A 15,358-nucleotide genomic window follows, 5' to 3' on the forward strand; every position below is an offset into this window, starting at 1 on the left:
GTCCTGGTTGATGATATGTGCTACAGTCTGTCCAGGCTGCTGCCCCTTCACTGCTGCTCCCCACTGGCACTATCACCACCTCCACCAGACAGATGTACCATGTCAGCCACGTGTGCACACAAAAGCAGTGTACAGACCATGGGATCACTTGACCCTGGTGCAAAAAGAGCCTTTTCTCCCCCCACAGTAGCACCCAGCTCTTCAACACAGTGGGCACCAGCCCAGCTCTGATGTCTCTCACTCCTAGAAGCTCCGTGTCCAGCATCTGCAGCTGAGGTGGAGGGAGCCAGGGAGAAAGCTGAACTTTTTTATTAATTGTTACACCAAGAAAAAACCCCAAAACCCTCCTACCCTGTGCCCAGCGCCTGCCCCTGTGAGCAAGGGGCACGCAGAAGCTGGAGGTGCTGGGTGACAGGGCTGGAACATGCAGGGCATAGAAGCCATCACAGGTCAGGGCGCAGATGCAACGCCGTCACTTCTTCTCCTCCTCTTTTTTGTCCTTACTCTCCTTTGATGCCTGAGAGGCCAGGGAGCCCATGGCGTTGCGGATGGCCTCGTTGTTGGGGTCAACACCGGGCAGGTTCTCCAGCACACTCTGGAGGAACTCAGGGTCCTGCATCACGTCGTAATCATCTTCCTCCTGCGCAGAGCCAGAGAGAAGTGAGGCTGGCAGGGACCTCTGGAGGTCACATCTAGTCCAACCCCCTGCCTGAGGCAGGATTGGCCCTGTGCAAACCAGCCCAGACAAACGCATCATCTAATCTCTTAATAAAACTCCTGTCAGCTCTGACACGACACAAGACATCACACCTGACCCTGCCACAGGTAAAGCAGGGGTACCCAACATCTTGCTATTGTAAAAGGGCATTAATAAACGCTAAACAGATCCCAAGTAGAGGCCACGGCTCCTGCTGCAGAGGAAGGCAAAACTCCCCCCAGTCCATATCAATCTGCCCAGGGGGAAAATTCCTTCCTGACCCCAAATATGGCATTGGTCTGAGCCTGAGTGGAGGGGCAGGACCCTCTGGCCAGGAACCTCTGGGCTTAGTGCCAGCAGAAGCATTGGCACAGCCCAGTCCCCATCCCCAGCCTGGGCTGCAGCCAGCACCCAGTGCCTCTGAGAGAGGCTTAAAAACAACCTGACACAGAGCAGAAGTGGGGGGCAGGGGGCAACCAGCAGAGCCCAGAAGCCTGGGAAGTCCCCATGGTGGAACACAGGCATCGCTCACCTAGATCATCCCCAACCACTGGCTGTCCCAACCTCCCCTCGTGTGACTTGCTCACCCCCCACTCGATCCTAAGGAAGAGCCACAGCCCTGGCTGGCAGGAAAGTGCCGCTCACTTGAAACCAGTAGCCAGCTGGGGGGTGTTTATATGGGCTCTAGCGACTCAGGGGACTGGCTGTGGCTCTGCAGAGAAGAGGGGGTGACCTAGAGTACTAGAGGGAGGAATCCAACCCTGGATGCGAAGCTGGAGCTGAACTTTATATTCAATTCATTTATGACCAAAATAGGGACCAGTTTGAGACTCCGAGCAGAGGATTTGCAGGCAGGTGGAAAGAGCCATTCCAGCCTGATAGCAATGGTGCGCATGGGGAGACAGTCACCTTTGTGGGCTCCGACGTGTCCATGGCGGCACTGCTCTCGACCTCAGCCGATTCGGCTTGGGCAAACTCTGAAAGGAAGGGGGAAAAAAAAAATCCACCTTGGCTACAGAGCCAGCACCATCCACCATTCACAGTGTGAACCGAGAACATCCAGGGTGTGGGCAGAGACAGCTGCTTCATAGTTTCACGAAGCATCTGCCAGGCTGAGGGAGCATGGAGCTCACTTGGCTGCACCTCAGTGCCCCAGCACGGGGCTCATCGTTCCTTCCCCGTCTACCCGCTAATTTTGTGCCCCTGTTTCCTGGTGTTCCCACAAGACTTGCTGGCATGGATGGGGTGTAAGTTGACCACGGCCAGGTTCTAGCCCCTCACCTGCCCCCTGCAGAGACATCTGCATGGCATAGGCGATCTGCTCCTCCTCGGTCATGCTGCTGAGGTCTGGCAGCCCGGCACGGCCAAACTCCTGCTGGGTGATGGTCATCTTCAGCAGGGCGTCGTCTGAATCTGCCATGGAGACAAGGAGGCACCAGCTTAGAGCAACACATCTTGTCCCCACCCTTTGCCAGCTTTACCCCCAAATCCTTCTACCAGCACCGTTGGCAACCGATAGCCACAAAGCTGTGCCCGCCTGGGCATGCAGGAGGGGGTCTGGGGAAGATGGACTGGAGTGACCAGCCTGGCTCTTGAGGGAAGTAAGACGGTCTTTTAAGCGGCAGGAGAGAGGCAGGTGAAAGGCAGCCCTGCCCAGAAGGGCTCTGAGGAGCCAGGGCATGGGCAGGAATTCAATGCCACCACCCACCTGTGGGCTGCCCAGGCCCTGGAGGGCAACAGGAGGGTGACAGGGTCTCAGCCCCTGCTGGTCAAACTGCTGTACCCTGTCCCCTTCTCTGGAGGGAGCAGGCTTTGACCCCCTCCTAGGACCTTACCATCCCCGCCAGCAGCAGTGATTCCTGCCTCAGCAGCGGATGCAGCTGCAGCTCTCCGGGCCTCTTCTTCCTGCCGCTGCCTCTGCTCTTCCATGGACACACGCAGAGCCTAGGGAGAGAAGAGTCAGACAAGTGCTCAGCTCAGCACAGCTTTCATGACTCCCAGCTCTCTCCACACCCATCCCCCTGCTTTCGCTGTCTCTCACCAAAGCCAGCTCTGGGTCGGCGCTGGGATCCACTCCAAACTCAAAATCACTGGCACCCAGGCCCAGCATGGCACCTCCCTCCCCAGCCAAAATAGGAGAGCTGATCAGTGCATCAGCCAGGCTTGGGCCTGGGGGCACGGTCACTAAGTGGGAGCCAGTGCCGTCCTTGCCATTCAGGGTGTTAATGAAAGCCGTCAGCTTGTCTGTGTTGGCTTCCTAGAAAAGAGATGGCATGGGAGAGGTTAGAACAGGGCTGACTGGTTCAAGAAGCCTGAGACCAAGGAGATGGGCTCCACCTTAGTGATTCTCTCCCTTGCTGCCACTCAGGCTACGAGCTATGTACAGATATATGAACACATGCAATAGTGACACGTACACCCAGGAATATGAATGCACCTGCCACATGTCAGGGTGGGCAGGTACCCTGCTCACAGGTACTGCAGAGTAAAGTGCCGTGACCCAGATGTAGCAGAGGGACAGGCCAAGCTGACTGGTCAAATATGAATGGAAGAATTTCTGCAGCCAGAACAGCTCAGTCTCCAGGATGCCACCAAGGAAAGCAAGCTTCAGGACTGTCAAGCATGTCAAAATGAGATGTAAAACCCATATTGGATTTGTATTGAGGATGCCCAGAAGACCAGGTTAAAGTCTCACCTCTTCTCCAAAATTGATTATGTCAACGTTGACTTTCTCCTTTTTAAGGCGCTTTGCCAGCTTCACCAACTGCAGTGAGAAAGAGAAAAATCTGTATTAGCTTTTTGTCCTGTCCTCTGCATCTCCTCCCCTTGAGAGAGCAGACAGAAGGGCTCTGATACCATCCATCTACATGCAAAGCCAGAAAGCAGAGGGCATGGACACACCATGCATTTATAAGGGGGTAATTTTAATCTGTTTTGCATACCACTACAAGCTACCCTGAGACAGAGTGGACAGACAAGCAGGTAAATCGGGATAGCTACCTGCAGATGGTGTTAGTACAAGGCCTTGCCAGGACATGGAGGATGCAGGTAAAAGCCAGGATGGGAGTGGACAAACACTAACACCAGAGTAGTTTCTTTCTGGGGTAACTCTCCACTGATGAAGGGATTTCCACCCTCCGTTCACTGGAGAAAAGGCTGGTTACACACAGGTAAATGAGTCATCTTTCCAAAGACAAGAGGCTGCCATTTAAGCAAATGACACAAGGATAAGGGCAAGGTTATTTCTTACTAGGAAAATTTGTTGTGATGCTTTGTCTCTGTGCATGGAAAGGAAAACACACAGCAAAACTTAAACCTGAACAAATTTCCCAGGTTCTTTCCAAAACAAATCACGGACAGTCTAAATTTCCCCACCTCCTACCCACTTACCTTTGAACTGGAATTAATTAAAAAGGCACCAGTCTCAACTGCAGACAACTGGTTATAAAAAGAAACACTGAAACCTTCAGTTAGCCCAGCAGTCAGGGCTGTGTTTGTAAGACTGCAGCCAGGACTTTTGGAATCTCAGTGCAGGGAATTTATTTTAAGCGGAAGAGTGACATAAATCCCTCACTCAGCAGAGAATTACCCCAGGAAAAAAAACAAACCAAAAAACCAAAACCTATCCTATGTTAGCATTTGCCTACGTCCATCCTGGCTGTTTAAGGAGCAACATGGCATATTTTTTATCATGACCCCTTTAAGGAGACAGAAGCACCAGCTACTCCAATCACATCAGCCCAGGGTCCAGTGATCAATGGAAGAGAACAGAAGCACGGTCACATTTGGATTCATCAGCTCTACAACTGGACACACTTCTCCCTTCCCCAATTTGGTTCTTCCAAATGCACTGACAGTCGTCTTCTGTGACCAGAGGGCTGTGACAAGGACAGAGACACTCTTCTGTCTGGAGCTGGCACTCCTTGTCGCTGTACTCAGGATCTTTCATTCTTGACAAAGGAGGGATAACCACGCCAGGGCTGGCAGCAGCTTGCAGCCATGTGAACCTGCTGCTGGATGCAGAAGGGCATGTAACAGGACTGGGGAAAATCCCTTTTGCACTGGTGGAGATTTCATCCAAGAGTGTGATCCTAGATGAAACAGGAAGAGCAGTTTGGATACACCCTGTACCCCAGTCCTGCTGGCTGCTGCATGGGGCCAGGAGGGAATTTCTCCCTGTTCCCCTTCTGCTGCTACATGTTGTCTTCTTCCCTCACTTGTCTCGTCTAAACGGGGTTGCTGTTCAGGATCCTGGCTCTCTACCGGCTTTGGCCATACGTATCTTCTTCTTCCAACTCCTTCTCTCATGTCCCTGACAGGCGTGGTGGTTTTTCTAAGCCTTCCTCAGAGGCACTGAGTGTTGGTTGCAGCCCAGGCTGGGGATGGGGACTGGGCTGTGCCAATGCTCCTGCAGGGACCAAAGCCAGAGGTTCCTGACTAGAGGGACTTGCCCCTTTGCTGAGGGTCAGATTAATCACCTAACTTGTTGTCAGGAAGGAATTTTACTCCACAGTCAAATTGGTAAAGACTACGAGGGTTTTGCCTTCCTTTATAGTGGGGGGCACAGCCTCTTCCTGGGATTTCTTGAGTGTATATTAACAGCAGGATGTTGACTGCCATGGTCCCTCTGCTTTCCCTGTGGCAGGCTCAGGTGCAATGTCTTGTGTTGTGTCAGGGTTGACTGTGTAGTTCTACTCAGAGGTTAGACAATGGGTGTGCATGGGATGGTTTGGACAGGGCTGATCCTGCCTATGGTAAAGGATTAGACTAGATGACCTCTTGAGGTCCCTTCCTGCCTCATTTCTCTAAGATTCCAAGATTCACAATGAAAGCCTGCCCTCTTGGAAGTTTAAAAGCACGCACTTCAAAACAATATAAAATGATAAACAAGGATCTATTTTATAGATTCTCACAGTCCCTAGGAAAGTCCCAGTTGCTCTCATGTACCCTGTACTTACGAGCTCTCCATCATGCACCTCCCTATACCAGAGCTCACAGACTAAGATGGGGATGGTCAGTAAAAGAGATGCCTCATGAGGATATGAAAAATTATTCAAGTCTTAGAGCTCTAGACATGCTCCACACTATTGCTGTCACCTTCCTGCTCAATTCAAATTCTTCAGGGCCAAGTTTTCTGGATACAACTATCCTACACCTCTCTCCCCCGCAAAGGGGGGAAGGAGTCAGTTCAGCAGCTTATTAAGGAGCTCCGTTTTCAGGAAAGCAGCGATTTGGTGGGAGGAGATAAGAGCAGTACAGAGACACAGATAAAGAAGGTGCTGTATGCTCCCCCCCTCAGAGATGAAGCGACCCCCTACGACTCCATCTGACCGGTCATGCTTTACTCACATCCTTCTCGTTATCTTCAACTGGGCTCCCGACAAAGGCAATGATGCGCATCTTGTGATTCTTGCCTTGACGATGTTTCAGAGCCAGCTGGAAAACAACAGTTGTGTCACATCCAGGAGCTGGAGTCTCAAAGGGAAAGAAATTGTGTGTGTGTGCATGTGTGTAAAAGTGGGATTTTCTATGCACACATCTTAGAAGGTTGAAATGAAATACAGGATGTGTTCGGCTAAACACTGGGAACACTTGAGCACTGAGATTCAGGAGACCTGCTGGAGTATGTGAAAGCCACCCTCACTCAGATTAAGCTCCTGTTTGACAAAGATTCTAATTATCATGGAGAGAACCAAGGCAGGGGTTTGGGGAAACTGCTCGAGATCCCAGAAAGCTTCTGTGGTGGAGATGGAAGCCAAAGAGGTGCTGAGTTCAAGACTCAGAGCTGTCCCCTCTCTGCTACTGACAAGTCACTGGCGTGTGCAGCAATGGGCAAGGGGAGCAACATAGGCGCTGGTACAGAAACAAGTGGAGAAAGCAGCAACCATCTTTTGAGGCCTCTCCCTGCTTGAGGGCTTCCTGCCTTTGAGAGTGCTATGGGCTGGGATACAGCAGATAGAATTTACCAGGGATCCTGCAGCACATAGCAATCAGATGGCAAATCAACCTCCATCTCCGAAGGCTCAGCTTCTCTCACATCTGTATTTTTCCCTTCCTTCCCCCACTACCAAACTGTCTCATTAATTTGTCTCATTAACGGTTCTCTGCTAAGCTTCAATATAATTATTCACCATGGTAACAGCTGGCCTTGTAGCAGGATTACATCCAATCCAGGGTCCTGGCCACACTCCAAGGCCTGTGGTTACATGCCACATGCCTAAATGTACCGTGTTTCTAAACGAAGAGATTTGATGCCTCCAAACAGCTGTGTTAGGCTCTGCTATGCAGTGACTGTGTTCCCCATCTGAAGCAAGCTCCGTGAGGAGGTTATTGTTACAAGACCAAGCTCTTGGCTAGCACTTGTACCCACAGATCTCAACATGTCACCATCTTATCAATCGGGAAACTTTGAGAGACAGGTGAAATGACTTGCTTGAGGTCACCCAACAAGGGCAGAGAGGATTGCTGCGGGTTTCCCTGGGTGCGTCTACAGGAGACATTTACTGCAGAGTAGACTAATTAGCTCTGCAGTAAACGTCTTGGTGTTTACAGGCACAGGGCAATTAGGCTGGTATAAACTAATAAACTCTGCAGCACTGCACGATGCTGAAGGGGCTGGCTGGGGCATGAGAATGCTATGGTGCAGGGGCTGCCTGCTGGCTACCCTGTGCTGAAGCATCTTCATGCCCCAGGCAGCCCCTCCACAGCACGCTGAGCCAGGCAGGAGCAGCCCTGGGCTGGCAGGCTGACCACCGGGGACCCCTGTCAGCCAGGGCTGCTCCACCCTGGCTCAACGTGCTCTTCCCTGGCACACGTGCATCCTGGGCACACATGCAAACAGTGCACCTGGGATTCATAAACTCCAGAGTTTATTGCTCCGCATTAATTGCATGTATAGATGCACTCCAAGTCCTAGTTCAGTGCTTATTCCATTAAGCCACATATGTAATTAGCAAGACACTGGAGAGGGGCTAGAAAAATACAACATGATTCACTCTGGAGAAACAAAGAGGGTCACTTACGTGAGCAACTCTGATTCCTGTACAGAAAGTGATTTTCCCCTTGGGCTGAACCGCATGTAGCTTGGACAGGATCCGGCCAGTGTCTGGAGTCAGCGTAGTCAACACTTCACAGTTACTAGAACAACACCATATTTATACTGCATTGTAACAAGGCGTCTATTCAAACTGGCAGCTCAGCAAGCCTCCCAAGAGCCTTCATAAAGGGTGGAAGAAGCCCACCTTATTGCTGGGGAATCATGGAAAAAAAGGACCCTCAAGAAGTTACATCTGATCCAACCCCCTGATCAAGCCAAACTCAGCCCTGTCTAAATCATCCCAGACAAGAGTTTGCTTAACCTGCTCTGGTAAACTCCCAAAGGGTAGGGATTCCTCAGCCTCTCACAGTTGGAAAGTTCTTCCTAAGCTGCAACCTAAACTTCCCCGCATTGCAGTCTCAGACTCTTTCCCAGCAACTAAAGAGCACACTGTATCCTCTGGGAAACTGAAACACAGATGGGGGGGGGTTATCACGTGGAAAACCAGCACAAAAGCTGGAAGAGAGTCACTGTCACGTCTACACTCAGTCCAGCAGACCACTGTTTCTCAGCCTTTTTGGCTTAGCAACTTCTTACTCGAGCCTCAGCCTTTTGTTTTGCAAATGTTTACATTTGCTATAAAATTCAAGGTGCACCCATAAGCACCTGGGGCAAGCATGCACCACACATTCGCTCCACAGCCACTGACCCTGGCCTTGACTCTGTAGTAAATGTTCCCTGTAGAAAGGAGAGACGCTGGACTACATCTCCTGAGCTGGCTGCCTCAAGTGGGGGCTATGACAGGGCTTGGCCACTAGGGGGCAGGAAAGGTGGGCTGCACTGGTGCAAGACTGGTGACAATAGAGATGGGGGGGCAGGGAGCAGGAGTGGCAGATGCAGGGGCATGCACAAGGCAGGGAGCAGAAAGCAGAGCAGCCGATCGGGGCGGGGAAGGGAATCAAAGTGGAACTTGTAGAGGGTGCAGGGCTTAATTTATGCTATGAATTAGTCTCTGAAAGGGCAGCGCACCGTGGAGGTCAGCTTCCCTGACAATATGGTCTTCCGTTTCCTCTTGCAATCCTCCCCCCCACACCTGGCCCAGGGTGACAACCTCTGGCTGAGAAGGGCTGCCCCAAGCCACCCGCTTAACGGAAGAGAACAAGCTTGCCTACGAGGGCCGTACTTGGCCAAAGTGATGAGGCCCACGTTGTTCTCAGGGTTGCTGCGGGTTTTCGAGTGGCACACAATGTTGACGGCGTCTTGCTGGGCCTGCAGGCGTGTGGGGAGGAAGTCCCCATTTCTCATGTACTCGCTGTTGTCAACACTGAAATACAGAAGCAGAGGGGGGTCAGGATGGACATGAAGGGGCCGGGGAGTCTGCTTCATGAACTTTGGTGGGCCAGACCAGAGGCAGGCCAGCTGGGGACACACAGCTTCTCACTGTTGCGGCACAGAGAGGGAAACATGTCTGTAACTCAAACACCAAAGGAGCTTATGGATGTAGGGGACACCACAAGAGTTCACATTCACACCAGTCTTCGAAGTCACAGCTAGGAGCCAACATGCTACAAGTGGTGCTTTAAGCAATGCATCTGGGGCTAAAGGACCTTTCCTTTGGGCCTACATAACAAACCCTGTGAGGCCAAACTCCAGTCCTCAAGCCCTGCACCTGTGCCCAGCCCTGTAATAGTGAGGGGAGAAGGCACCTGACACATGGAACAGTTTCTCTTCATCCATTAGCTCTGGCCAAGACTGCCGACCTAGGCTAAGTCCCTCTGCACAGACACCACATCTACAGCTGCTACCTTTAGGTTCAGAAGCTGCTGAGAGCTTTTGGCTCTCCTAGCTATGCCATGCCCTTCTCCCCTGTGCTCCGGACTGTGCCTTTGCTTTGCAGACCGACAGACGGAGGCACAGAGAAACAACTTCAGTCTCCAGCTCCGTGACTGCAGAGGACACACGTCTCCTACGGTTCAGCCCTGCACCACACACTAGAGGGTGGCTCAGGGTCCCAGAGGTAGGCACCACTTGGTGCCCTTCTGGGAGCTGGTAACATCTAGTGACTGGAGTGGGAGAAAGGCAGCAGGACTCCAAGTTCTCCTAACTCACCAGGGAACCAGGCCTGTCATGGCACGGCTGTGTCCCAATTCCCATCCCCTGGTAACTGGGGGCCATTCTTACTCACTCCTGCCCCCAGACAAGGGTGTGGCACCAGTGCCAAGGTTTTCCTTAAGGCAGTGGTCTCCAACCTTTTCATGATGAAGATCACTTTTTGCAAGTAAAGGGCACCCCAGGATCTACTGAGCCCCACCACCCCCTGCCCTGCCCTGCACTGCCCCCTGCGCCCCTGGACTGCAGTGTCCCAGACCCGGCCGGGGCCCGATCTCACTTCTGTGCTGTAGCTGCACTTCTGTGCTGTAGCTGCACTAAGCTGCGCCGAGCTGTGCCTGGTGGAGCTGTGTATGGGACCCCAGGGTCTCTACTGGGTTGCTTCCAGAGGTGGGAACGCTGCCCCCCCCCACACGCACACACACACAACCAGATCTTCCCAGACCTGGCTGGGCTGGACCCACCCTCATGTGAGTCCCCGCTGCTGAGCCGAGCTGTGCCCACATCTGGCCAGACTGCAACGGGGTTCAAAGCGCAGAAGCTGCAGCCTCTGTTGCTTCCATCTCCACAGAGATGAGGGGGAGCCCGCCCGCCCGGAGGAACACCCTTGGCTCCAATCCTTCCACCACCCAGCTGGGCTGAGGCCCTGCTTACCTTTCCCTGCTCCTGGCTAGGCCACACAGTCAGTCACTCACTGCGGGGGCCTTGATCTGTCCCCTGCCCCTTCCCTCCCCCCCCAGATTGACCTGCCGGGGGGGCATGCATGTGCATGCACCCAGCTCTCCCCCAGCCCAGGATCAACCAAAAGAGGCTCTGGGATCTACCTGCCTGCCGATCAGGATCAACGCACTGGTGACCACTGCCTTAAGGAGTCAATCACCAGCTCCATGACTCAGCTTGCGTTCCAGCGTAGGCTTCATATCCCACACCCCCATTCCCCTTTAGTTAATGTACGGCTTCACCACACAGAGGTAGGGTTGGCACCTGTACTATACCCTTGACAGCCCAAGTCTGATGCACTCTCTGGTTGCACCTCCAGGCCTGCTAGTACTAAAGACGGGGTATGAGGGCCCGATTCATATCGGCAGCGGCCAAATCCTAGCCCTACACCCCATTCACCAACCCATTTCTCTGCCTGCAGTGGGACAACTTTCACATACCCCACTGGATCCACTGAGGAAGAAGGGCTTGCATTCAAAAGCCTGTCTGACTCTCCCAACTACATAGCTGGTCCAAGAAAAGCAATCACCCTCAGAAATCTTTGCCTCTCCCATCATTTCTGGACCATCCTGGCTACAACAGCCCTCTTATACTGCCATTTAATTCATTCTGAGATTTCAGGGAAGGTTCAAGGCATTGCCAGACAACCCTACTGCTTCTGGTTTCCCTTTTCACCAGAGGGGAAGCTTGGGATAGAGAGCTCCCAGCACCTGGCTGGCAGATCCAACAACTTCAGCCATAGCCGTAGTGCAGAAGTGTTCAACCTCCAGCTGGTGGCCAAGAGGAGTGGTGCGGCGCCTGTCTGTGGACAAGATAGGTCCTGGGGGTCCTGTGCCACCCCTTTTTGCTTCCCTCCTGCCAGGATTGGGTCCTGGGGGCCTGGCAGCATTACTGTCTGTTCCTGTGAGCTGGGATTGGGTGCTGGACCCAGGGCTCCTGGACCACCACTTCCCCACTGCCAGATTTCTGGACCCGTAAGCCAGATGACATGGTGCTTCAAGCCATATTTGGCCCACGGGCTGGAGGTTGAGAACCCCTGTAGCAGGGGTTTACAGACTACTACACATGATGGCAGCCAGGACCTCCCCCTTGGCTCTGCCCACCCTCCCTGCTGAATGACTTTACTGAAGCTGCAGAAACGCAACTATATTGGGGATAAAGCAAAGGGAGCCCCTGAGTGCGGAGGGGGAAGCTGCAGTTCCTAGTACAGGAGCAAGATGGGTCACAAAGAGTGTCTGCAAGAGAGGGGTTTCTGGAGAGTTTGGGAAACAAGGAGCAGGCCCAGGGCATGGAACATGCTCAGCTGCAGAAGCAGGAATGTGGGACCCAACATCAGCTGGGTCCCTAAGGCGATGTCAAGCCCTACAGGTGATCACTGAGCAGGACCACGCCCCACAGCCAGATTGGTATTGGGTAGGGGGAAATGCCTTCCTCTGTAGCAGAGGCACGGCCTCTACTGGAATCTTTCAAGTGTATATTTAATAACCTTTACAGCAGCCGGATGTTGGCCGCCACAGTCCCCCTGTTCTACCTGTGGCAAGGTCAGGTGTGACATCTGGTGTTGTATCAGGGCTGACGGTAGTTTTATGAAGAGTTTAGATGATGGATTTGTGTGGGATGATTTGAACAGGGCTGATCCTTCCTCAGGAAGGGGGATGCACTGGGTGTGACCCCAGGAAGGCCCTTCTAGCCCCACTGCTCTGTGATTCTGCGACCCCAAACGCAGCTACCTCTCAAGTCAGATGTCTGGCTGTGCCTCATGCTGCTGAGGGCAAAAAGTCTCCGCTACAAAATCATAACAGAGCAATACAAAGCATGTGGCAAGATGTTCAAGCCAGGGGAGGAGGGCCAGAGACCTTTGCAGATGTGCACTCTCCCAGCACCCCCATAAGAAAGTTTATAACCCTGGGATGACTAGCCAGTGACACAACAGGGACCAAAACCCAGGACTCATGACACCCAGCTCTTGTCTAACCTACTCTGCACCCTGCCCAGTTCCTGACACCGGTTCCAAGCCAAAAGCAAGCATGGGTATAACCAAGAGCGCTGGTTCAGACAGCAGGAGACTGTGACCGCGCTGCCCTGATGCAGCAGATATGCACTGCACCAGGCAGCGATAATTACAATCCACTGTGAGAAACCTTAGATGCTAACTTCAGACTCAACAGCAACCGCACAAGGCAACAAATGACCTGTGCACCCCACAGTGCTGCTGGGTTGTTTGTGTCCACAGCACAGAGTGGGTGGAAGCAGCCCTTTCAGTTACACCAGCTCTAAAGAGTGACCTAAGAGAGTGGAGGGAAAGAAATGTTTAGAGAAAGGACCTCAGAGTTTATTTCAGCCCCAAATGACAGCTCTGGAAAGTGGCAGTTGCAATGTATTTTTAGAGTTAATGCCAGGGAACGTGTCCTTTAAACAACCGCCCCTCTGCTGTGATTGTCCCCATGTGCCTAGGCTTCGGGCTGGGCAAGGACCAGAAGGAAACACTAGCCAGGGGCATCCCAGCTAACACCACCACCTAGAGCTTCTCATCTGCAGAGCTCAGCGAGCTTTATAGCAGAGATCAGTTTCATTGCACGTCAGGGCTGTGCAACTCACGGCCCATGGGCCGCATCCTGCTCCTAGGGGTTAAGCTGCAGCCCCAGGAGGTCCCAGGCTGAGCACATTTCTTGCCCACTGCTTTCCTGCTACTGCTGGAGTCTCTGGGCTCCCCCACTCTCCTCCTGCTTCCCTTGCCTACCCCTATCCCTCAGGACGGGCACAGCAGCCCACTGGGATGAGGGAACCTGTGGCTGGGAGTCCCAGGGACAGCACTGCAGCTTGGTGGGGGTGAATAGGAGCACGTAGTGTGGTGCAGTGCAACACAGGAGGTACCTGCAATGAGAGGGAGTCCATAGTAGTGTGTGGCCGGGGTGGGGGGTGGCGGCTCAGGTGGCCCGTGCCACAGATCGAGAAACAGAAGCAGAGACACGACATGGAAAAGGTCAGAGCTGGGAACAGAACCCAGGTGTCCCAAGGACTCACGCCACTGCTCTGGGCAGCACATGGCGCTGTCAGGACCTTTCCAGACAGACACAAACAACAGGGAATGTGTCTAGAGTCGGTGGGTATCGATAACCCAAGTGTTACCTGCAGCAAGTAGGAAGGAACTTTTTTTAATATGCCACTTAAACCTGATGCTAGCCCTTTCCTGGGTCTGAACTGGTTATTCACTGAATTAAGCAACTGTGCCCCCTCTCTCCGACTGAATGGAGAGCCCCCGAGTAGTACAAACAACAGCAACTTCATGTTTTGTGAGCCTGCTCCACTGTTGACGCAGTCACTAGAACTGCAGCCATGAAGAGGTTGGAGGGCTAGTAGCTACTATGGTCCTCGCTATCGTATTTTCTGGTATGTAAGGCATGTCCCCAACTCCCCTGAAAAGGAGTATTTAAAGGGGTATCTTGTATACCAAAGCTGTGGAAGAAAAAATACCATGTGAGTGAAAGTAGACGATTGTAAGGCGAAGATGAGCCTCAAGATGTTAGTGAAAGTGTGTGGGCCTAGGTAGGGAAAAGCAAGGAGAAGGGGCATGTCTGACAGCAGCCCCGGTGCGTGCCCAGGGCCCAGCATTACTGTCGGGGAAGCAGGAGGGAGACGAGGGCTGTAGGGGCCATCATCATCCTTCCCTACAAACACCACAGGGCAGCACTCAGGGGACAGCCAGCCCTGAGCCCCCGCTGCCTCCTCTGGTGCGGCCCAAGGCGCGATGCCAGCACCAACGCACCCTCACCCCCTTGGCTTCCCAAACCCCATCATCAGGTCTGACTCTGCCTGAAAGGGAGATTACAAACCCCAGGTTCAGTCTTGGTGAGGGTGTTTGGCGACACAGGGGCACAAGACACCGCTGCCGTACTCGCAGCCGACACCAGGCACCAGGCCAGTCCCAACAGATCCCAGGTGCCTTGGATGTTAACCCACTTCCGCGCACCAGTCGCAGGAGGCGTGGGAAGAAGGGGCGCGGCATGGCGCCTCCTATCCCGTGACCCAGCCCCACCCGCTGCTTGTGCGGCAGGTCACGGGGGGCCGGGGGGCAGCCCGGCCGCGCAGGGCAGGGGAGGGAGGCAGGCAGGGACCGGGCTCGGAGCAGCCGGGGGCAAGTAAGCAGAGAAGAGCCCGGCTCAGTGCCCAGCGACCCCGCTCCTACCCCCGGCCACCTCCCTGCTGCTCCCAGGCCTGCGCGAGAGAGCAGTACGGCCCTGCCCGCAGGCTGCAGCCCCCCGGGGGTCCCAGCCCGGGCCCTGCTGCCCCCCTTCACCTACCCCCCCCCGGGCCCCTGCCACGTCACCCCTCCCCCATAACTGACCCCACACATCACCGACCCCTCTCACGTCACCGCTTCTTCCGTCACTGACCCCCACGTTACCCCCATCACTGCCCCTGCCCCTCCCCCAGCCCGGCCCGGCCCGGCCCGGCCCGCCATGACTCAGGGAAACCAGCCCCGCGTCCCCAACCCGGCCCAGCCCTCCCCAGGAGCGCAGTGCGGCCCCTAGCCCCGGCCCCAGGCTTGCTCTGCCCAGCCCTACCCGGCCCGGCCCCCGGCCCTGCCCGGCGCTCACCAGACCATCGTGCTCTCTAGCACCATCTTGCCTCCTTCCTCAGCCGAGCCGGGCCGGGGCCCAGGCTGCACTGCGCGCGCGCAGTGGCTCGGGGCCGCCAGCCAATCCGCTCCGCCCTTCTTGCGGGGTGGGGCCGCGGGGGCCGCTGAGAGGTGTAGTTCGCGCACCGCCTCCAGACAGGGGGCGGGGCCAGAGGGG

The 15,358-nt window shown here is 54.2% G+C and overlaps 1 protein-coding gene across 2 annotated transcripts; it reads right to left on the bottom strand.

Annotated features, from left to right (window-relative positions):
- Positions 1–293: 293 nt before the first annotated feature.
- PSMD4 (proteasome 26S subunit ubiquitin receptor, non-ATPase 4) lies at positions 294–15,269 on the bottom strand. Of its 2 annotated transcripts, none has more exons than XM_014607945.3 (10): positions 15,161–15,269; positions 8,917–9,057; positions 7,720–7,834; positions 6,047–6,133; positions 3,393–3,461; positions 2,739–2,954; positions 2,533–2,641; positions 1,979–2,110; positions 1,607–1,674; positions 294–640 (listed from the first exon to the last, which is right to left on the bottom strand). In XM_014607945.3, the coding sequence occupies exons 1-10, from the start codon at positions 15,184–15,186 to the stop codon at positions 473–475; spliced, it is 1,131 nt and encodes a 376-aa protein (XP_014463431.1). In that variant the 5' UTR covers positions 15,187–15,269; the 3' UTR covers positions 294–472. The 2 variants fall into 2 exon arrangements, with proteins under 2 accessions (XP_014463431.1, XP_014463430.1); XM_014607944.3 differs by having other exon boundaries at positions 8,902–9,057.
- Between the last annotated feature and the right edge of the window lie 89 nt (positions 15,270–15,358).

This window comes from Alligator mississippiensis, chromosome 15, assembly GCF_030867095.1.
Source record: "Alligator mississippiensis isolate rAllMis1 chromosome 15, rAllMis1, whole genome shotgun sequence".
Classification (NCBI taxonomy): Eukaryota; Metazoa; Chordata; order Crocodylia; family Alligatoridae; genus Alligator; species Alligator mississippiensis.